This window comes from Scardinius erythrophthalmus, assembly GCF_964197995.2.
Source record: "Scardinius erythrophthalmus genome assembly, chromosome: 15".
Taxonomy (NCBI): Eukaryota; Metazoa; Chordata; class Actinopteri; order Cypriniformes; family Leuciscidae; genus Scardinius; species Scardinius erythrophthalmus.
The window spans coordinates 15,096,518-15,121,451 of NC_138235.1; the positions used below are offsets into that span (position 1 = coordinate 15,096,518).

The following is a 24,934-nucleotide window of genomic DNA, read 5'->3' on the forward strand; positions in this document are numbered from 1 at the left end:
AAAAAAGATCAACTGTTGTTTCACACAGAAATAGTGTTGACGTGTGCGGTTCTCTATCTTTGATGAAGTCATCCGTTAGACTTGAAAACTTAGGCTGTGAAATAATAAACTGTCTGTGAATTATTCAGCTGGACTTTGGAATTGCACACTTTCTGTATCTCTAACTATACTCAACATTACTGGACTCGGTGAAGAAACCAAATCTATCAGCCCCTGTCACTCCTCAGCTTAAAAGTTTGCTCTGGAGATTTTCACGACTCTTTTAAAATATGAGGAGGCCAAAGTGGGGTAGAATGGCCACATAGTCAACTGAAGTTTTGAAGGCTGTTACAACATCAAAAGGATTAATCCCTCTCAGAACCACTTCTCTGACCAATCTGTCTGGGTGGGCCAGGAGAATAATCATGCGGAGGGGCCACGCAAAACAATATGGAGCAAAGGAGAGTGGAAGTGAAATTGGAGAGGAAGTCCTTCAAGATTTGCAGATGTGTTTTTCCAGAGTTTAAACTTAGTAAGTGCCATGGTCATTGCATCACTTTCTTCTGTGAAACACACAATTAGATATTTCACGCTGTTATTTTTCCATGCAATGAAAACAGGCAGTGGCCAGGGGCTGTCAAGATTCTAAAACACAAAAAAAGTTCCTCAAATGTAGCCCATAAAACTATATATTTCAAGACTTTTGAAACCATGTATCCGACACAACTCTCAAAATTGCAAAAATGTTGCACGTTTACGTTTTCAAGAATGATTTGAGAAAAAACACACTCAAACAAATTCACCATCCTGCTTTTCACACTTTTATGGTCAAACAATGAGATCTTAAGGGTTCTGAAATGCATATGAAACCCAGAGGTTCCCCTTCCTCCTGCTAGGGCTCTCTGATAGTCCCCTGTAAGTCGTCATGCATCATTTCTTCTCTTTCCTTTCCATCCACCTGCTAAGGCTAGTCCCACACTCGCCCTTCTTTAAAAGACCTTGTGGGAGAGCCACTCAGTCACATCAGCTCCCCTTTCTCTCATAAAAGGACTAAATGGGACAAGAAACGCCCGACAAAGCAGAGCAGCCAACCAGCTAAAGTGCAGCGGCTCCTGCTAAAGAGATTGGAGTGTTCTGGAGTAACCCTGGATTTGGCTCTTCTGTCTGACCACAGCATAGACAGTGGCAATAGACTTAGTAGGGTAGAGTGTTTAAAGTCCCCCCCCTCCCCCTCCTTCTCCTGAGGTCAGTTTTACTGTCATTTACAATGGAAAGTTGGGAATTAGGGTGAAATAGCTTCTTGTTAAAGTTATTCTCCACAAATTCCTCTCCAGTGCTGTGGAATATGTTCAGCTGTCCTCTATCTCCAATATCTGAGATAGCTTTGAAACTGTCTTATCTTTCATTTGTAAAACATTTTTTATAGATTTTAGATTTTTTTTATAGAACATAGATTTTATTTCATGCAACTGTGTTTAATTAAGTCAGATAGAAGCTTGGCATTTGCAGCAGCCTGGGCCGTAGCATTCACGCAAGTTTCCTCATAGAAGTTACATACTTAATTTAATGTGAATCATGCCATATTAAGATGTGTTTTAAGATAAAACATTATGTGATGCTTGAGAGAAAGAAGGAACTAATTCTTACCCAGAGGTATGATGCTTCATTTGCTGCTGATGTAATTAAACAGATGCTTTTAGTCAACAGGAAGGGTTAAAAGCCACATCATACAGTGAAGGAAGTCAGCTTTAAAAAGATCTGGACGTTGGTTATACTCTTGGGTTATGGGCCACACTGGAGGACTCAGAGGCTCCAAAGAAAACATTGACTGTTGATGATACACACCTAATGTAGATGTGGAAACTCTCTCTAACTATGGCAAGTTTTTGAGCCCATTATTCTGAGACTGCACAGATCTCATGGGAGGAGAGACTCAAATATGCAGGGCCCGTATTTTCAGTGTGCTTTATCAGTACAAAAGTGGACAAGTTTGCTTGAGGTGGAGTTATGGCCCGAATGGTTAGAATTTTTCACCAATGAACTTCCATTTGGGGTGTTCCAGAAAAGTTGGGTGTATCTAAGGAAATGTGTTAATAAAATATAGTCTGTTCTTCATCAGTCAGCACTGTGACCTCCTACAATGGATCTCATTGTGCAATTCGAAGGGGTAGACCGGCAGCAGAGAAATGTTTGCTCACACAGTGAAAGCCAACATGTGGATAGGTTGGAGTTTGTCCGTTCACCCGCTCACTTACACATGGAATCAGTCCGTCCACTCGCATACTTTCAGGTCAGGGATACTCATTTATTTAATCAAAGGCATCCTTGCAGGTCTATATGATTGACTAATCATTGTTTGCTCCTTAAGTCTTTCAAACTCTTATGTTGCCAAGGGCATTGGCTCCTAAAAGAAGGGAGTGAATAAGCCAGGGAGTGGAAGCTCACAAGTTCTAGATAAGGTGGATGAGGACTCTCAGGTCTCCTCAGTGTTCCTTGGTTGCTCTTTCATCTCTTGTACACTGACAGTTTCCCAGGGAAATCAAAGTCTCCAGTCGGTGGCCAGCCATTATGTTGAGGAAGGGGCCGTAACAATCGCCACAGTTGCCAATTAAGTCAACCTCTAGGACTGCTTAAAGTACAGATTCTGGGAGAAGTAGGGGGTATGGAAAGATTGTTAGAGGTTAGAGGTGTGCTACTTCTGAACTGCGGACACCTTCAAAGGCATGCTGTTGAAATAAATGTTGTATTTTGCAACAAATTCCTCATGACCCTGTATTGCTTGTAGGGCAAATGTGTATTGCTTGCCCTTGCAAAACTTGCTGCCATGATGATTTTTGTTTTGGGTGCCAGCACATTGTTACCTTTATGGTTTTTGTTGTGCTGCTATATGGTTCCTAGGGTGCTCTGTGTGGTTTTTAGACTGTTGCTATGTGGTTGCGAGGAGGTTTTGTGTGTTTACTAGCTGGTTCCTACTGTAAGAGGTTGCTTACTGGTCAAAATAGCCTGATATTCTGGTTCCTAGACTTAAATCGGGTCCCTCCTTCCAAGTAACTGGAATTTTTTGCCCATTTTATCGCTCGACAGCCAGCCACATTAGTCTAATTTCTTACAAATATATAAGCACACCTCTCTTCAACAAGTTGCTCAGTTTGAGGTATCATTCATGTCCGTAGCACAAACTTGTGGGATAACTTACATCACAGTTTTAATACAGTACTTCTTTGGGACTTCTTGAAATCCCTAACACCAAGTATGAGCAATAGTTTCCTTTAAACTGTGATGTGTCTGTGCCAAGTAACTCACTGGTACATTTACATACTGGTGTTTATTGGAATTACACAACTTCAGGTATAGTTACTCAGGTCATCCGTAATTGCTAAAACCAGACACACTGTTCTCCACAAACATTTACGGGGTGCAGTAAAACCACAATGACTCAATTACAGCTGTGTTGGATTCGCTGGCTCAATGCTCTGACCACAGCACCCCGTCTCAGAGAGAGATCAGAGAAGCAGGGGAGGGAAATCATTCATTATACGGGACTCTTTGCTCATTAGCGTCCCTTTTGTTACTTGCCCTTTCTCCCTGTCGTCTCCTGGTGCCAGGCAACACTGCGGGCAAGAGACTGGCACACCTGCAATTGCAGTCTTTGTGCACGCTGCCAAAGGACCAATCAAGCATGTCTGTCACATCCTTAAAACAGACACACACACACACACACACACACCTGGGCTAGGCGCTAAACAACATCAGGGCCACCAGCGATGTGTGTGACTGCTTGATGCATGGTGTGTATGTGTGTGTGTGTGTGTGCATGTGTGCAATGGAAGAAGACCCTCTTTGTCCCTTTCTTTCTGGGCTATCCTCTGTTCTTAAAGGTTTATTCATGATATCGTCTCAGTGGTTCCAACAGAGTCTTGGCTTTCTTCAAGCAGACTGTTCATTTAGAAAAGCAGTCTATTGACTATACAGAAGAAGAGTGTCTTTTCACTGCTGTCCTCTTTACAGGGTTGTGTAGTTTGTTCATGTTCAGAGAAAAGTCCCTCTCTCTACTGTTATGTCTTTTCAGTAATACAAATAGAAATAAAAATAAAAATTCGGTCATTTTTGACTGACACGCGAAGAGGACCAGAGTGGTAAACATAGGAAGCCTGTGAATGATATGAAAATTACCAATTTTATTCAACTTTAAAATTCAAAGATTGTTTTAAAGCTACACCTCATACACACTTTTAAATATGGACATTTATGTTGGTTTATGTCTATGTATTCTTCATGTCCTGGACCCTTATTTGCACAGGGGTGTCAAACTCAGTTCCTGAAGGGCCACGGCCCTGCAGAGTTTAGCTTCAACCCTAATTAAACACACCTGATCAGCTAATCAAGTCCTTCAGGCTTATTTGAAAACTGCAGGTGTGTGTGTGTGTGTGTGTGTGTGTGTGTGTGTTGAAGCAGGGTTGGAAAAAAACTCTGTAGGACTGTGGCCCTCCAGGAACTGAATTTGACACCTGTGGCTTAAAGGAAACTGTATATAAAATCAAAAGTACCTTTTAATAAGAGATCTGTACAACATGATGATTTGATTTATTGTGAATAAAATTACCTTAAACCAAAAATGGCATAAAGGCATTTTACTTGCTCGATCAATATCAATATCAATATCAATATCCAAGAAACTGACATTGAAACACTGCTATTTTGGGAACTAGTAGAGGACCGAATCATACCTGATATGATTATGTAATGTAGTGTGTAGTGCAGATTATAATCACACATTATTAGTACTTGTCACATGGCATGTTTGATATTGGTATTATATTGTGTTTAAGAGAAAGTTTTCTAATAAAATGAAAACTGAAGCCATGCGGTGGAGCGTCATATGAATCACAACTATATACTGATGAAAGGCGGGAACAAGAAACGACAAGTCATTTTAAATTCAGTTTATTCAGTCATATCAGTTGCAGTCAAATCCATTCCATTCAGTTCATTTCAGTTTACTGAGTCACATCAATTGATTCAGTCATGCATTTGATTAAGTGAAATCTAGTTAACTCATTTGATTCAGTCCTATTAAATGGGATTTTTGACTTGAATAAAATCAGGCCATTTAAAGAGAAATCTCTAAAGAGCTGAAGGATGCTTCGTACAGTAATGGTATCTGGCATTAGTGGTTTGATGATTGAGTCAGTCTGAGTGAGAGACTCACAGCTGGCTGCGCTGAGGAGAGAAAGACAAGAGAAGGGAAGGGGTGGACATTTGGGGGTGTTTCCTTTCCTCTCCTCCCTCTATCTCTCTCTCTCTCTCTCTCAGTGTGAGCCAGGAGCTCTGCGCAGAGAGCCGCTTCTCATTCAAACCTCCACAGAAAGCTAGCGCGGGATGTTATACTGTATGTAGTATGTGCGCCGGAACAAAAGCGGAGTGAGACATAATGAGCGGGCGGGTTCTCAACGGGAAAATGCTGCAGCTTCAGGGTCAGAGAGCAGGACGGACAACACACTATCATCTCTCAAGGTAACGCGAACGTGTGCTGGGCTACCTCTGAATCTCAACGCGATTTCTTTATTGTTTCAATACGCGAGAGTTCAGCTGTGTCAGTGCGGTTCAATTGACCAACTGATTTAAATATCAATGCAGCCTATAGGGTACAGATTCGGTCCAAAGAAACATTATTGTCAAAATAATTTTGTATCAATTCAATTTAATGTGTAGCCCAATTTGTTGCCTAATCGCTCTCGCGGGAGACCGTAATTAATTGGTTTTTAAACCTCTCGTTTAATTTCTCACGGATACGCGCATGGGTGTGAGAGACATTCCTGTCTTTGTGTCCGTGAGTTGTGTTAAAGTGTGCAATGTGAATAGTTGCGTGTCACCTCTGGTTTGTGAGTGTGTCAGGCGGAGGCGTTGAATGTGAATGAATGGAGGTGTGTATCGGTGCAATGCGGAGGGGGGACAGACGGATATCTCGCGTCAGGAGGAAGTATTCTCCTATTGTGTGATGACTGTTTGTGGATTGCCTGAAGCGGAGGTTATTCAAACTGTAGAGGACGTGCACTGTGCTTTTTTTCTTTACATACAGTGTCTTGCTATAGTGTGCTGCATTCCTCACTGACCTACATAAGAGGATGCGAGTGGGGTGCTGCTGTGAGCCGGTGCTCCACATTTACACGAACTCTGTGGTGGCTGCGTCTCAAAACGTGAGCTGCCTATCTAGACAGAATTTTGTGGCGTTATAGATGTGTTCTAACGCCCTTTTGGAATTCATATTCAAAAGGGGGCGTGTCTGCTGTCATATAACTAGTAGTGCATGTTTTTTTTACAAAGGCCAATAACTAGAGGTAGGCCTATATATATATATATATATATATATATATATATATATATATATATATATATATATATATATATATATAATTTTTTTTTTTTTTTTTTTTTTTTTGCATAAATCATAGATTTACAGAGATAAAGGCTGTATATGAAACGTTGTTTCACATGTTGTTTCCAAGGGTGGGCTTTATTTCTAAAAGTTTATTTCTGTAGGCTATAGTCACATACTTCAGTCTTGACTAGGCCTACAAAAAAAACAAACAAAAAAAAAACTATTGAACACTGTAACTGCTAAAAATAAAAATATCTGTAAAAAAATATACAGTTCTTTAAACACACATTGTCCCATAGTGGGGCATCTTGCTTCAGCATGGGGTAAGTTGTCACAATGGAACCTGCTGTTAAAAAGCCTATTATAGACTTAAATATAAACTATAAAAATACAAAATATAAACAGAAAAATAATTATATATCACAACAGGCAACATACCAAAATGTCAAACCATTAACTTGATGATTTACATAAATATACATATACATATAGATGTAACATTTTAAAACATGACAACTTCACAGATTTGGGGGATATATATATATAATATATATATATATATATATATATATATATATATATATATATATATATATATATATAGATATATATATATAGATATATATATATATATATATATATATATATATATAGAGATATATAGATCATTTTTGTTGTATATAATATTTACTCAATGGTAAAATAACTTTAATATTATTTACATTTATTTTTACATATATTTAATTGTAAAATATCTAATTTTATTTTTAAAATTTAATTGGAATTTAATAATATTAAACGATTTGAAAACAGAGCTCTTTTTCTCAGACCTCTGTTAGTCAGCCAATTCAATTTCTGATCATCTTTAAAAAATCACAATATTAGACAATTAAATGTCCTGGCCAATATATTTGGTTTATCATTATTAACTACCTTATTTTTGTTCTTACTGCTCAGTCTAACACATCAGGCCACAAGAAACTGCCACAACTGAAAAAAACAAAACAAAAAACACTAAATAAACATGACATTTTGACCCCATGTCCGCCCCTTCAGTCAGGATAAAGCTATCACTTCTGTTAGCTGCAGTGCTCTTATGCTGCTCCACGTGCTATTGGAAATGTCCTATTTCCCACTCCTGAAGTTGTGATTACGAGTTTGTCCCATTCAAGTGCTTTGTCGTCAGAAAGAACAGAAATCATGAAGGACACCAGGTTTATTCTTGCCTATTTATTGGGAAAGTCTTGTTGAAGCCTAAATGATATTTAGCGTCCCATTCATTGACAAACAGTTTGTGGCCCGCCCATCTCAGGAACTTGGGTATCAAAATTATCCCCAAGCTTCCCAGTGGTAAATAAGACAAATCCAATTTTCTAGGAAACTCATATTTACGATAATTCAGATAGCATGTGAAGGCAGCATTAACTAACTTAAAATCGGACCTCTCCCCATGAAACTAACAGACGGTGCCCCCTCTTTCCCCGCTGCCCTTATTGATTTTGACCTTGAAATGCACAGCCCTGTTTTTGCTTTTGGATGGCTGACCCCTTAAATCGACCCCTTATGTAAAGTCATTAGGAACAAAGAGATCAAGCCGTCACTGCTCTGAGCGTTTAGCCATTAATGCAGTGCACAAGTTTTCTTTGTGTCTTTGACAAAGACCAGTTTCTCAACTGGTCGGCCTTATCAATTATATCATGAGTGAGTCTCTCCAAAGTTGGCAGGTTCAACCTCTTTATCTGTTTGTTTAAGTTGCTGGGCAGTTTAAAATCAAACAATGGAACTGCCAGAAGGTGATATATAGTCCGGCAGCTGGCAGAGAGTGTCATTTTTACAGGAATGAGAGGAATTATTGTTTCTGTTATGACTAGTTATTTTTGTGCTATGCAAAGCACCAGTCTGTTATGCGGTGTAGCTAAGGTTGCTTGGTCTGGACTTGTCAGTGTTGCCTGAGAAGTCAAACCAAACCTGTTTGACACAAACTGGCTTTGTGGGTGTTGGACATGAGTCACTTAAGGTGTGTTCACACTTGTAGTTCGGTTCACTTGGTTCATTTGGTCCGGACCAAAAAAACAACAACAGCATGGTCCGCTTAGCATTCACCTTGGGTGAACCTAAAGGCATAGGTATATGTTAACAATCTGATTGGTTGGCTTTTATGATGCATATTTCACAACAGAACTTACAACATCCAAAACAATGCTGTGTTCTGGAATAAATGCGCTCGTTGTGTGTGCGTAACCTACATATGATGGTATTTTGACCAGCTGAGAACTTGTGAAGAGCTTATAAATGTGTAAAGGAGTGAAAAAAGTGTCAGGAATCCCTCATTCACACACACAAACGAAGATTTGCTGCGAGGAGACGCGGTTCTGATGCCTGTACCGAACTGTGATGAGCAACATCACTTCGTCTGCATGTCTGGTCCCTGTTGCAATCATTTTTAATTCGAACCGCACCAGTCCGCTTGCTTGGTGCGCACCAGAGTTCGGATAGCGTTCACACTTATCCAAATGAACCGCACTAACAGAGCAATCGCACCAGGGTTCATTTTAATCGAACCACACATGCCAAGTGTGAGCACACCCTTAAACCTGCTTAAATCAGGTCCTATTCTTGAGCAGTTGAGTTTTACTGCCGTCGTGGATGAGCTTCCTGCAGTGAACTGTTTGTAGCTACAGGGGGTGGGAAAGGATGTTCTACTCCATTAAAGCAAATAAGGTTACTACAAAGCTTTTGTCCTGTCTACTATTGATGCAGACGACATGCTGGTCTGATCATCTCCAACATCAGGATGAGAACAGCAGCCACAATATCCTGTTTTCAGGGGAATATTTGCTCTGACAGTGTTTTGCTAAATGATGGGACCATTTATGGTGCATCATGAAATCTTCCGTTTGGACACCATTTTGGGGTGATTTGATTTCCATTGATTTGTATTTTTTTATATGGTAAAAAAAAATGCATCAATGCATTTTTTCACCCGTGGTAACTACATGTGTTGAGATGGTAGTCCAAGACATGTTGAGATGACATCTGATAACTACATAGTATTTGTTCGTTTGTCTCCCAGTTCTACCTTTAAAGTAGATTACTGTAGTTTAGCCTTAAAAGGATTTTGAGTAGTTTTTAAAGGTACTTATCATGATATCACACAGTAAATGGGGTTTAATTCATATGTGTGTGTTTTAATTTACACACTACTGCCACACTATCAAAAATCCAATACAAATAAAATAGTAATTTTTATAATATTATTACAATATAAAATACATGTTTTCAAAAGTAATTTATTCCTGTGATCAAAGCTGTATTTTCAGCATTATTAACCCAGTCTTCAGTGTCACAAGATCCTTGAAATCATTCTAATATGATGATTTGATAATCAAGGAACAAAGAGAGTTATTATAAATCTTGAATGCTGAATAATGAATAGAATAGAAAGTTAAAAAGAACAGCTTTTATTTAAAATATAAACCTTTTTATATTGTCTTTCCTGTCACTTTTGATAAATTTAAAGCATCCTTTCTGAAAAAAAAAAAGAAAAACACTTGATTGGTAGTATTATTATGTTTTTGCCAGTCCAATTAGTCTGTTGATATTTGGCCATTTTGAGATTATCAAGATTATCTTATCCATTAAAGTGATTTTTTGGGGGTAAAAATTGTGTAAAATTCCATTTAATTTCAGCTATTTTACGCAAGTATCATTTTGCCATTGTATTATTTTATATTTGCATTATTTCAGCCGCTCTGCTCTTATAAACCCCTACTGGTTGGCGAGTTTTAATGGAAATATCAGACTAACAAGTATTGATTGACAAAGCTCCATTATGCTGGTCAAGAATGTGTCATTTCCATGCATTTGGCATTGAAGCATGAGGAACTTGGCAAATCACAAGATTCTAATAACCTCTGCAAAACATTCAAATCGTTGTTATTTAAATAAGCCAGCAGAGTATTTAGACCGTCGCAGGTCATAATTCTTGTTAACCTCAGCAGCACTGGTTCCTCATGTCTCTGCGGATTCGGACTCTTAAGGATTCGTTTTTTGAGTCCATGCCTGCGTATTGTTATGGTGAAGTGCGTGCAGTTGGTCTTCAGCAGCTGGAAGGAGAAGGAGGAGGAAGAGGCCACGCTGGGTTTAACAGTGGCCACAGCTGCTATGAGTTAGGCCCGCGCTTCATTCACTCTACCTCTCTGTCCTCCCCTTTGCCTGTCCCCCTCTTTCAAACCAAAACATTTCCCTCAGCATCCTGGATTCAAACGGGAGTATGTCCGTTAAATCAACCGACAACACTGGAGGGCAGCCATGAGAAACTCGAACTCCAAGAACATGTGAAATACTTGTGATGGAGCTCATTGGTTAAGATGTCCTTCAGGTTGCGATACTGTTCTGAAACTGAAGCTGGAATAAACTGTAAAAAGTGAATAGTTGGATCAACTTAAAAAAAATACTTCAATTGGTAACACCTAAATAAATTAAGTTTTCTCAACTTAAATTATCACGTTTTTCACAATAATTTAAGTTGAGAAAACTTAATTTATTTAGGTGTTACCAATTGAAGTAATTTTTTTAAGTTGATCCAACTCTTCACTTTTTACATTCCTGACCTTCCCTTCTTTTTACCATTGGATTTTTTGGGGATGTCACATTTGCCAATGGTAAAGAGGACCTATTATGTTAAACTTTCTGTGTAATGCCGCTGTTTTGAGCATGAAATTTTCTGCAAAGTTACAAAGTCACTCAAAGGGAGTTATTCTCTATATCAATAACACTGTTTCTAAACTCCCTGAAACGCCTAGTCTTGACCGGTAAGGGACGTGACATTTTCCAAACACGTTCGAAGCGAACGTGCAAGCACAACACACTGGTCCAGCCGACCAATCAGAGCACATTGAGCTTTCAGAAGCAGATGCTTCATGGAGCCAGGAACTAAACAGAGCGTTACTGACAGACTGGGAAAAGAGGTGCTGCAACAATGGAGAATATGGGGAAAATATATATATTTAAACATTCAAGCATGAAAACCTATTCTAGTAGAGTCCAGAAACAAAATCAAGCAGAATCAAATCCTCTTTAAAATATTGGTCATCATTTTGCCCCCCTGCAAACCCATATTGATCGACCTCTAATATACTATGTTTGAATCACATCTTTAATAGATCCTTAGTAAAAGAGAAATCATGATAATAATAAAGAGAGCGTTTTTGTGTCAGGATGCTCAAATCTAAGGATTGGCCTTGATTTTTAAGTAATTCTACAGTGGGAAAGACGTCCACAGGAATAGCTTAGTTTTGCTCATAAGGCCCAGATTAAGCCTTGTCCAAAACCGCCAGGGATTTTCAATAGAGAATCCCCTCTGAGCAGTTTCATTAAGCTTAATCTGGGCCTGGGAAAATGGCCACTAAAATCCCAATCAGCAATTAATTATTGACCAAAACAAGTCTTAATCTTGGTAGCCCTTAAGTGTGTGTGCGTGTATATATATATATGTATGTGTGTGTGTGTGTGTATGTTCTCTCCTCAAATTTAAACACTTTGAGGAGAGAATATGTTATGGAAAGAGCAGCAGAAAATGATTACAGGTGGGATCGCGCTTCAGAACAGCATTAATGAATTATTCACAGACCATAAATCTGGATTGAGTCTCAAGTGTTCTGCTTGCTCAATATTTTTACTTTCCCTGGCTTTCTGCTCTGTAGAAATTGTTGCTTAATACCTTCGAGTCTGGTTCACATGATTTGGGTTCGCAGACATCAACTTTACAGAGTTCATGAGACTGTGAGCAATGGAACGGACAGTCTGTAGGGGCCTACAGGAAATCCAATGAGAAGATGTGGGCCAAAATGTCCAGCTTACTCATGTTTGTGTTACCAAGCTCAGCGTCATGCTGGTGAATGTTCTGTATATGCAGATTATATTACATGGATGAAGTTAGTCAAAAATAAAACCTTTTAAGGATGGGGATGAGTAAGGATGGTTGACTAGTCATTGACAGTTAGTTAGATGAGTAAGACTGGAGTAATGATGCTGGAAAATCAGCTTTGATCACATGAATAAATTACATTTTAAAAAATTTATTAAAATAGAAACATTTATTAAATTCTAATAATATTTCAAAATAATTTTCTATTAGTATTTTCTATCTAATAAAGGCAGCCTTGGTGACATAGACAGAAAAAAAATGGTATACCAACCCTAAACTTTGGAACAGCAGTAATTCTTTAAAGGGGACAAATACAATATGGATTTATGTCATCAAAACAATCTCAAAGAGAAGATAGTTAGCATTGTATCCGCAGAGAGATTATCTGTATCTTATTAACCCCCCTCCCCCTCTTTCAGCGGGTTCAAGCTCCTCTCAAAACTTACACACATCTGCCATAATCTGGACAGATGGAATATAGTGTCATTATTGGGAAGTTGCTCTAACTTGATATATAATCCTCGCTAATCCCTTTTGTACAGGCTTATTTGCTTTGCTAGGCTTGCGAAACCAGGCCTGTTATTTTATCTTGTTGTCTTCCATTTTAATACATGCAATGGAAATAATGTCAGGGAGGAAATACATTTCTGTTTTCACATGAAAAGCTGGCCGATCAGATAAATGACTGAGTGCTATTCTCCCGGTGAGAATAGCACTCAGCGTAACACTGTTGGGCCATGGACAGCTTTTGGCAGACAGAGACCCTCTGTGACCTGCCTCCATATGTTTACCATACAGAAGAACATGGAGAAGGTGTCCGTGTCATTTAAAGGTCGTCTGACGATCCATCAGTTTAACTGTCAAACCCATTTGAAGATGATGCATTTGCAGAACTGAATTATAATGCATGCATCTTTCATAAGCATCATGCATTTGGTAAGCTGTCTTGGTCTTGCGTCGTCAGGCCAATCTGTTCTCCAAAGCTTAGCTGGTTAGGTGGTCCTGCACCCCGTATTGTGGACCATCTGTGCCACCAGTCGCAGCCATTTCTCCGCCCACTCTTCACACACGCATACAATTTACCTGCTACAATAGAGACAAATGATGATCAGAATGATTATTAAATTCAAGATCACTATGATGAGGGATGAATAAGTGGGTTATTGTACAGGGAGATTATGAACAAAGTCACAGGTGGCTTGAAATCAAGGAGGAAAAAGCATTCAGACAGACAGACATTATAGTTTTGGTAGTTGACGTATACTTCATCTTTTTAAAATTGTTTTACATTTGATAAATATTTTATTTGATATTACTGTTTTGTTAGCAAATATTAATTTAAGGTTAACATTGATGGGCATATTACTTTATAATATTTTTAATCTTATGTTTTTGCCTTTACAAGTCCATTTTAATCAGGACAAGTTGATTTTTTAAAAAGTGCTAATATTCTAATTAATGGCTGTCAAATAGTATGAGCATGCATAATAGTATTTGTAAAATAATTATTATTATTATGTGTGAAATATTTTAAAATGGAATAGCATCACCCCAGGACATCAACTTTCAATAATAAAAAAAAAAATGTTTCAAGTCAACTACCTTTTAACCATATCAAAGTTTTGCAAATAATGTACTCCTACTATACACTATCTACTGTACAGATTGCTATCTTAAAAAAAAAATCTTGATGTGCAGCCAAGTCTACAGTACACCTGAGCCAAGTTTGGCAGTATATGTTGGCTTTAACCATGCCTTTGTTCTCGCCTGAGGGGACAACTGTAACATTGCTTCAACAATGGTGCATTTCATGCAACAGCGATCATTTTCAAATCTACTTGAACACATTTTCATGTGCGGTGAGAATGACTTGTGTCTTGTGTTTACATGGTAGTTTTAAGTGTTGGACACGCGTGTCGTTTTTGCTCTTAGCCGTCACTCCCTCTGGATTCTGTGTGACCAGTTGCCGTTGATGAAAGAGGATCTGCCACCTGTCATTTGGCATTCCAGTATTTTGCTGGGCAAATTGGGATGGGCAAAGCACAAATTATGCAGAACATGTAGGCAATTGATATATGCTTCTGTATGTGTTGAAGATAAAGGCCATATGCTTCTGGTGACATATTCAGTTACTGGCTAGTGGAGTCAAAAGCAGGACTGGAACCCGTATATGTTTAAATATGTGTGTATATTCAGCCTTTTAGTAATATCTTGACGTAGACTTTTTTATTCTGAAATGGAAAAAGTGCACAATGTTAGTTGCATTTATGTTGACAAAAAATTATATTGAATATGATATAAATACTTGATACACCACCTGGACCTAAGTCATGTTACTGTTTATGTGTCATTTATATTATTTTTAAACCAAATCTATTGCTTTTTTGGGATTTAAATTGTGTAATTTGAAAATAGTTGAGGACCCAAGATATACACCTGAGGAACACCACATAAAAAACACCAAGTATAGACTGTTCATTGTTTTCCATTTGTATTGTCCATGTGTACTTTTTGTGTTTGATGTAAGTGTGGATAGATTCCATGAGAGAACTCATTCTTACTATCCCCTAAACCCCCAAATTGCATTTGAATAGCACTTGGATACCTTCTTTAGAAACGCACTATTGCTGTTATCTGCTTGCCTTGCATCCATGCAATTAAAGTTAATGTTTGGTTAAAGGTGGAGGGGAATGGGTGGGAGGACGCTTTATCTTCAAATCACTCTCGTTTTTTTTTTTTTTTTTTTTTTTCTTCTTCTTTTTTTTTTCCTAGCTGGCGGGGCTCGGGCTCTCTGCAATTATGGCGCAGCCTTGACACAATGTTATTGTGTTTTTATTGAGAGCCCTGTTCTGGGAAGGGAGGACAGATAGAGGAGTGTGCTTCAGTTGGAGAAAGATGGCTCTAACAGCACTAGCGTAATTAGCTCAGCGGTGTCTGTCTTTTTATTTAGCTTTGAGAACAATTGCACTTGCACAATTGGACCGAATTCAGTTTGTTTTGTTTTCTAAAAATGTGTACTGGATATGGAAGTTAATGTTGATTTACTATATCACTATATATCTCACTATGATGGTAAAAAAAAAAAAATACTTTTAAAGAAATAAAAATTCACCTAGGCTTATTTTCACAAAGGAAACAAAAACCTAAATAATCTTACACCTTTTTCTGTTTCACTCAGACATACATCACATTAAGGAAGTAAATAGTTTGTGAACTCAGTTTCGTGTTGACTTTAAAGCTGAATAGGAATCCTGTGCTTCCATTAGTCTTTTTATAATCCTTTAATCTGAGGTTACAGTATTTTGTGTTATCAGTGCTGTTTAAGCCACTTCTGCTTCTCATTAGCTTTTTTTCACACGAACTAAAGCCCTATGAGGTCCATCTGGTTTAAAAAAAATAAAAAATCACACCCAATGACACCATGAGCAGGGCTGGCCAGGGGAACGCAGCATCTCCAATAGGTCGCTGTGCTTATCTACATTTTCCCCTTCCACAGAACAACATCAAACAAACAGTTTTAGTCTGGGTTTATCGAAAACCGCATGGTGTCTTTGGCATGCCTTTGAAGAGAGCCCTGCGACTGTGGGATGCTGTAGGTAAATCCGAGGTTTTCAAGGTCTCCTCGCCCTCCTTTTCCACATTACCTGCGGCAGAAATTCTGCAGGGAGGCTCTTTAAAGTGACACTTTTGTAAAATAAATCTAGATCACACAGATGAGATGTTCCCTGTGATTCAACTCATACATCATAGCTGTCGAGTTGACAGGTTTGAAGAAAGATTGTAGTGTTTTAAGTTGCACATATGGCACCCTTGCAGTGCATCAAAGCAAAAAAAAAAAAAAAAACAGCTGCCAAATGAGACGTCGGATCTCACAAATATTCCCAGCTGTAGAGGTAAACACGACATCCAGTTCAACCATCATGACACACTGCTGTCATCTCAGGTGTGGAGATGAGTATTTTGAGGGTAAACACAGAGCTTGTCGCTTCAGGTGTTTCAAACAGCCCTGAAACCTGAACCCTGATCATTATCGCTCATAAAGAGAGCATCAGTGTTTCACCTCAGGGCTGGCCGACTCACAAAACAGCTCAACGTGCTTAGATATCTTATAATGACAGACTTCTCAGAATGTGCCGCTACTTAATCCAGTCTTTAGGTGTCACTGGGACATCTAAGGAATTTAAAGCATCTGGAAAATGAAGACTGGACGTGGAAATGGAGGGAAAGTGTGGAAACTGTATTGTGTTTTGTGGATGAGGTTCAAAGGCCATTATGACGTATAAAAGCCACTGACGAATTGTCTGGAGTAATTCGACTTTTTTTTTGTGTGTAACTTCAGCTATCAAAGGTTGTTTTAGTTTTAGATTTTAGTTTTTTTTATGTTTTTGTGTTTTATTTGCTTTGCTTGGTTTTTGTTTTGTGTTTTGCTTTGCTTTGTGCTTTTCTCGTTTCTCTTTTTTGTTTTTTAGCTTTGCTTGTTTTTTGTTTTGTGTTTTTCTTTTTTCTCTTTTTTTTGTTTGCTTGTTTTCTGGTTTGTGCTTTACTTGTTTTTGCTTTGCTTTACTTTTTTTCTTTCATTTTTTTTTTTTTTTTCGTGTTTTGCTTTACAGATTTGTCTGTAAACACTGTCGAAAAACTCGTTGGCGACTCTCAGATACCAGAGGCTATAGATCAACGACATCAAAGCAGATGGGACATTCTTTAAAACGTCTTCTTCATTCGGGTTCGAACAGCGTGAGGGAGCGCAGTAATGACAGAATTTTAGCAGATTTTTTTTGCCGTAAAGCAATTCGTTACATCGCGAGACCTGATATCACGCTGACCCAAAGTTGCAAGGGAGGTTTTTCGGCTCACAGGCGCTTGGGGGGCGCGAGACGACCACCATTCAACCCGAAAAAAGTCATATAACTATTCCAATGACTCCAATGAGGTAAAAAAAGTTACTTAGTTCACCTTTAAGAGATGTAATATTAATAGAAAATATTTTTCTTTCCGAGTCTTATTTTCAAACGCATGCAATACTGTCGTCATGTTAGACATTAAACAACATTTAACACTTTGATGGGGCCATATGTCTTTCTATTAAATTAAAAAAAAATGCAAGGGAACCAGCAGTGATTTAGTTTCCAAGAGAACATTGCAAAATGAAGAAATGTCATCCCTAAGTCAGCTGTTTGAGACAGACTCAGAAAGATGAGAAGCCCCTGTGATTGTGTTTCTTGTTCTTATATAAAGACAGCAGTTACATAGCACACATTTTATCTTCTAGGAGCCGTTCAGTTTCCTTTGTGACACAACAAGCTTATCAATTGTTGCTTCTGCCTGGAAGGGCTTCAGCTGTCTTTTTTTAGCATATTTGCTCAGTGATGTGAGGATGGCCTTATCACTTTCTCAGGGTTTATCAGATCCTCTGTGACAAGATGCGGTCTTATCTCAAAGGCACCTTCCATTCTGGAGTATTTGCTTCCTCATACACCAGGATCCGACAAAACCAGATATCCTTGTGAATGTTTGATGAGATTCTGAAATACATTTAAAGTATGAAAAACATCCAAAGTGTTAAGTTACTCTGAAAGGAATATGAATCATATGTTGGAATGTGGATCATCTCCTACTCTGTGCTCATAGCAAGTGGTGCCACTGACCATATGCACATACACATCAGTTTCAGATCATGGCCTTTATTCGCAAAATAGGTATCAGTGTGCCCCATATATACTGGAATATACCTTTATGCCTAGCAATCATCATATTTCAGATAAATTGAAGAAATGGAGTACTTTAGTAATCCAGCACAGTAAAATAATCTACTGTTTAATTCATAATCCGGAGAGCGATGAAAGTGCTTTATTTTAATGTATGCAAAAACATAATCTGTCCTCTCTTCAAGAATGTGTTGCTTCCATCGCTTAGCTTTTGAAACTCAATAACACCCAGAATTACTTTCATTTGGATGTGCACAGATATAAATGAGTATTTCAGTTACAGTAGATTATGTGAAAAAGGTGTTTACATTACAAAGGATTCAAATTAATACAGACATATGCCAGATGTCTTACTCTGAATGCATGTAAACGTGGTCATTGACCTGTATCAGTGTGAGATCGCCATGCCTGAATCGAACTCTGTCTTATTAATAATCTGCTTATTCACATTATAATTTTTTCCCTGAAAGCCACTTATAAGGGTAGTTAACAGGGCTTGGCATTACCTTTTTTTGCTCACCAGCCACTGTGGCTAGTGGTTTTCCAAAGTTAATAGCCATTTAGCATTTTCACTGGCCACAATTTTGACATCGATACCATGGGGGAAAACTGCCAAATAGATATGTTTAATATTATCTCATAATTTGCCAGCAGGTATATTAGGCTGCTGTCACTTTAAAACCTGACGCATAGATCCATTATACTGTTACACACGCATTTTCTTTCTCAACTGTTTATGTTTGCTTAAAACAACTGACTGTGTTTACGTGAATACTTGCCAAGAGACCGGCATTTTGACATTATTTTCTGTGTATTTGACTGTTTAAGTCAAATCTGCAGGAAGGAGTAAAATTATGTGCAATACGTGCAAACGTGCAACCCCACGCCGAAATCCAAGCCCTGTGTAACACCAACAATATTTATCCGCAGCAAATGAAACGAGTGAGTGAGTGGAGGCGGGTTTGTGTGTAACTCGCTGTCGGAGAGAGTGTAAGAAAGTGCAGCGGGTATCATGTATCTATTATGTGGGCTATTGGAAGCATTTCAGATATTTCAGGATCGATATGTATAAAAAAATCTATTTTTGACAAGACTTAATTGCAGTTAGCTTATTAGCCAAAGTGAATGCGTTACACGCCACTGCTGAAATACACATGCATTTGGCGGGTGTTAATGTCAAGCCCTGGTAGTTAGTATTAATCTCAACAAAACCAGGCATGATTTATATTTCATGACCATTTTCTGTCCTCTGTTTGAATTATCATGCCTGTTTTTCACACTGTCCCTTTAACCCTCTGGGGTCTGAGCTGTTTTCTGGGCCCTGGAGGTGTTCTGACATGCTCTGACATTTGTGCTTATTTCTGTTACTTGTGACATTTTCATGGCTAAAGTCTAATTACACTGTATTCAGCACAAACTCTGCTACAATAATATGTCAGCATCATGTATGTAAAAGTTTGTAGTTTTGAGGTAATGACATTTATGCGTGGTTTGTGAAAATACAAAAATAAATTCTCACTGAAATAAGGTCATGAAACCCATACTGATTATTTCTTCACAAGACTTTTGAAAATTGTATGACGTAGCCTAGAATATTTGCTCCAAAACTATGTGAAAATCACCCCGACTGCTCATTCAGATAAGACAATATATTGATTTAAAATTTGCAAGACATGTTTTGTGTGAGAAAGCTTTATGCGAAGAGGCGTGAACATCATGAATATTTAATTTCTTTAACACCTGAGAAAGACACAGACCCACCCCTAACGGCCCTATTAGGAGCTATCAGGCCCTATCTTTCTGAGCAACCTTGCACAAAGAATGAGGAGATTTAAAAAATAATGAATTTTTGATTTTTGGGATTTATTTACAACACAACATAATCCAAATATACACAACAAATGACAAAAAAGCACACTATTTAACACACTGAACTAAAGACAGAGACTTAACCAGACTTGTTCACCTTTGTGCCATTCCTGAAACATAGTACATACCTTTCATTTCCAAGGTGTTTGATTTTTCACTTTACAGAGACTTATGTGAATGTTGAAGTCAGCAGGACTCCTCCACTGATCCCTGAAAAAAAAACAAAAAGAAAAAAAAACCCGCTGTGAACAGACTGATATCAAGAGAAACTTGGGCTGCACGATTTGGGGAATACATTTTAGATTTTTCAGGTTAAAATTGCTTTTTAAAATGTACAGAACACACACACACACACACACACACACACACACACACACACACACACACACACACACACACACACACACACACACACACACACACACACACACACACACACACATACACATATACACACATTTGTTAGGTTTGTTGTGCCTTGTAGGCATAAGCTATGTACTGTGCTGCATAAAATAATAATAGCAATAGCCTATAAATCATTAAAAAGTAACACTTCAACACTTCACTGCACTAGAGAAACATATATTGATAATCATGTTACTTCAATCTCATTTCATAATGTCATAACGAAAATAAACATTTGGAGTAAAAAAAAAATGATGCCGATTGTTTGGCGCATTTTGCTTTCCAAACGCGTGCAGAGAACATTTACTGAAGCGATCAAGCCGCTCAAAACTATTAAACTAATTATTGTTATACATCTATGTTTCAGCAGATATCCATAAACACAGTATTTAACAGTAAACACGGTTCTAAACATTATAATATTCACCATAGTATACACTCATACTAGCCTACTTTAATAAATAAATGTAATATTTATTAATATTATTTAATAAGCTTATTTAATAAATAAGCTTTCCATTGATGTATGGTTTGTTAGGATAGGACAATATTTGGCCGAGATACAACTATTTGAAAATCTGGAATCTGAGGGCGCAAGTTGTCCATTTATGTTTGCGATTGTGCTGCATTCACTCACAAAAATAAGTGTTTTATACATTTATGGTAGGAAATTTACAAAATATCTTCATGAAACGTAATATCCTAATGATCTTTGGCATAAAAGAAAAATTGATAATATTGACCCATACAATGTATTGTTGGCTTTTGCCACAAATATACCCGTGCAACATAAGACTGGTTTTGTGATCCAGGGTCACAAATAGTCTAGATGGACTGGTGAGGTTTGTGTAGATCAATGTACTACATAGTATTTCTTCTAAAAGAGCAAGAAAAAAAAAAACATGTTTTCCAAAATAAGTTTCTATTAAGCAGTTAATTAATAATTTAACTGCTTTGCATACGACATTAATAATTCATTATGACCTAATTATGACCTGGATCAGTACAGTGATGGTATTTCTTATGTTTTTTTTGCAGCTGGGATGAAAGCAGCTCCATCAGCAGCGGTTTGAGTGACGGTTCAGATAACCTCAGCTCAGAAGAGTTCAACGCAGGCTCCTCCCTCAACTCCCTGCCAACTACTCCCATTGGCTCCCGCCGAAACTCTGCCATTGTGGTAATTCACTTCTTATTGGATTGAAATATTGCTCTCACAGTCTGCGTTTCTGCTTCAATGTTTGTCAGTTTTGGCTAATTTCTGACACACGATACTGGATCAGTCGAGCCTGAGCACACAGTACTTACTGCTAATGGGGTGAATGTGTTACAAACCGCTAACCGCTTTAGAGGGAAGGAGTGCACACTGACTCAGTCAATACTCATCTGAAATCTATCACTACATAGCACAGACAACACAGTTTATCCCACCCAAAGACACTGATGCGACTCTTCCCTGGCCAAGAAATCTTCGGGGAGTTTCTGGTTTCGTTCTCGATGATGAACTCCCATGTAGTGTTATGCACTCAATCCTCAGTGTGTGAATGTGTGTTTGTGTTGGTTACGATTTGTTGAAGACCACACTGCTCACTGGTTTAGTTTCAGCCATTCAGGCTACCTAAAATCACTGTTTCTTGGCGCTTTGAGAAACATTTGACCACATTATTACTGTTACACAGTGCCACAGTGACTGTTTTCATTTTAAATGTCATTACGTTGGTCAGATCAGACACCATGTTTAAAAGAATAGTTCACACAAAAAAGAAAAACTGTATTCATCTATATGTCGATTCAAACGTGAATATTGTTTCTTTTTGAGCGGACTTATGAGAAGCTATGAGGTACAGTCAAAGATTATAGAATAACACAAGACGAGCATTAGCTTGATCCAGCTTGAAAAATGACGTTTTCTATCACAATTGAAGCGTTTAGAAACAAAATTTATGAGACAGTTGTTGTCAGATTTCATTGGTGATTTAAAATGTGAAATTTAATCATAATGGCGAACAGTTTTAGAGAATTTGAAGTTTCCCCATTCAAAAAGTTGTTTCCAAGATGGCCGCCGAGTGAAATTACTTGTCTTAGAGGGGCTTTACTACAGTACACGTCGATTCTAAAATATAGCAAAATATATATTATACCTTTCAAAATTTTGGGGTCTGTCTGTCAGTCTCTTCTGCTCACCAAAGTTGCATTTATTTGATAAAAAAAAAAACAGTAAAAACAGTTATATTGTGAAATATTAATACAATTTAAAATAACTGTTCTATATTTTAAAATGTAATTTATTCCTTCGACCAAAGCACAATTTTCAGCATCATAATTTCACATGATTTTTCAGAAATCATTCTAAAATGCTGATTTGATACTCAAAAAACATTTATTAGTATTATCAATGTTGAAAACAGTCGTACTGCATGATATTTTTGTGGAAACTGTAAAACATTTTTTCAAGATTTTATTTGATCAATTTAATGCATCATTTCTGAATACAAGTATTCATTTCTTAAAACAACAACCCTGACCCCAAACTTTTGAACTGTTATATATTTCCTAGAGTTTCCGGAAAATATGTGGACCATAGAGCTGAAAGCAGAAATTATACACTTTACTTTTAAGACAAAAAGGCATAATGAATCAAAATTCTTTTTACATAAAGAAACTATTTTCTATACTATAGAAAAAGTCAGATAAGCAGTGTAAACTGTAAGGACTGTGTCGCTCTCATCCCGTTCTAAACTTAAAACCTTTGCTGGACCCTTTCAAAATCTTCTCCATCAAACAGATCTCAATGTTCTTCTACACCCCCCTCAGACTTTTCCCTCCTCTTCAGTTTATTGTACTCATGAGGAACAGTCCTCGGCTTCTTTCTTGATCTGACCCACACGGCTGTCTTTGCCAGAAGAAGGAAATGACATGTCAACATCACAGTTATACAAACATCGAAGTTCAGACAGGTTTAATTGGTCAAGTATGTGAGCTTGCCCGTAGCCCATAATTCCTAAGAAGGGAGCAGACATTCCTCAAATGACATCAACCTTTCACAAAGGCTTATTTACATTTAATAAAGCAGGTATGCCCCTCCACTGAGCTTCTCCTTAAGCCGGACATGGTCCATTAAACCTGGGAACATGGTCAGACTCACTCCTCTCACTTTAAATTACAAATCAATTTCACAAAGTTAAGGAGTTGTTAAGTCTTGTTAAGTGTCTTCGTGGTTTTATTACTTTATTGTTTGGCAGATAATACACCAGTCTTAAAGGTTGTAATTCTTTCATAAATCTCATTGCTATAATGTAATATAATATATAGACCCCCAATATAAAACATCTAAAAACAATATAAAATCTAGATTTTCTTGGCAACACTTTATGATCATTTTAAACGGAAATATTAAACATTATCACATTATATAATGCGTAATATCACTCTACTTTTCATATCCTATACCATTCAAAAGTTTGGGTTCAGTATTTTTTTAAAGATTATTCGCTTAAAATTCATCAAAAGTAGCAGTAAAGACATTTATAATGTCAAATTTCTATTCATCAAAGAATCCTGAAAAATAAGTTTTCACAAAAAAATATGAAGCAGCACAAATGTTTTCAACATTGACAACAATACATTTTTCTTGAGCATCAAATCATCATTTTAGAATGATTTCTGAAGGATCATGTGACACTGAAGACTGGAGTAATGATGCTGAAAATTCAGGTTTGATCACACGGATTAATTACACTTTAAAATATATTACAATATAAAACAGTTCTTTCACAGTATTACTGTATTTTTAGTTTATTGTTGATGCAATAAATGCAGCCTTGGTGAGAAGTCTTCTCTAAAAAGAAATATACATAAATTCCTACCAAACCCAAACTTTTGAAGAGTACTTGAATTTACTTGAAGTGTTACCAGTTAACTAGCCTTTACTTTTACCATGTTGGTTTCACTTCTGCATTGCCTGACTAAAAAATACTGAAAAATAATAGTATAAAATATAAATATCCACATTTATTTTCCCGTTCACTGTGGTATTGCTTCTTGAAAACCCTGGAAATCTGATCGTTTAATGCAAATCAAGTTTAAAATGAAAAGTTACAAATGTATGTGCTGATATAACGCTCACACCTTTATGTATAAAATCAAGTAAACCAGTGACAATGAGAAGCAGAAAGATAGAGCCAAAAGTAAACAGACTACCGTGGAGAAGAAACACTGCTCTGATGTTCTGATGTGTGTCAGCGTGTGTTACTTCTCTTCTTCTCTTCCACGGCTCGTGTTGGAATGTGACCACAGTGCATCTCATAAAGCAGAAATGGACTCTGAAACAGAACTTCCATGTTTGGTGTTTTAAACAGACGTTAAAATACTGTTTCTTCCCTCCTCATCGTGTGCTGGTTTTAGAGTCCTATATTATGTTAAACTACTTTTTTTTGACAAATAAACACACAAAACTAAAAAAATTAAGTTAAAAAATAATAAATTAAAGGAGTCATGTCATTTTTATTTTAATATGTTCCTTGAGGATCACTTATGTTAATAAAGATTTTTTTTCCCGCAAAAAACAACAAATATGCTAACACTTTACAATAAGGTTCATTATTTAACATGTGTTAGCCTTATGTCCCTCCCTCATGTCCCCCTGAGACGAGAGATTTCTGTATTGCGTGT

The 24,934-nt window shown here is 37.4% G+C and overlaps 1 protein-coding gene across 1 annotated transcript in view; it reads left to right on the top strand.

The window, feature by feature from the left end:
* Positions 1–24,934, top strand: part of nav1a (neuron navigator 1a) — a 143,067-nt gene that overhangs the window by 74,338 nt on the left and 43,795 nt on the right. Inside the window, 1 exon segment of the mRNA XM_081386368.1 lies at positions 21,305–21,443. Within this exon segment, the coding sequence (XP_081242494.1) occupies positions 21,305–21,443 (139 nt within the window).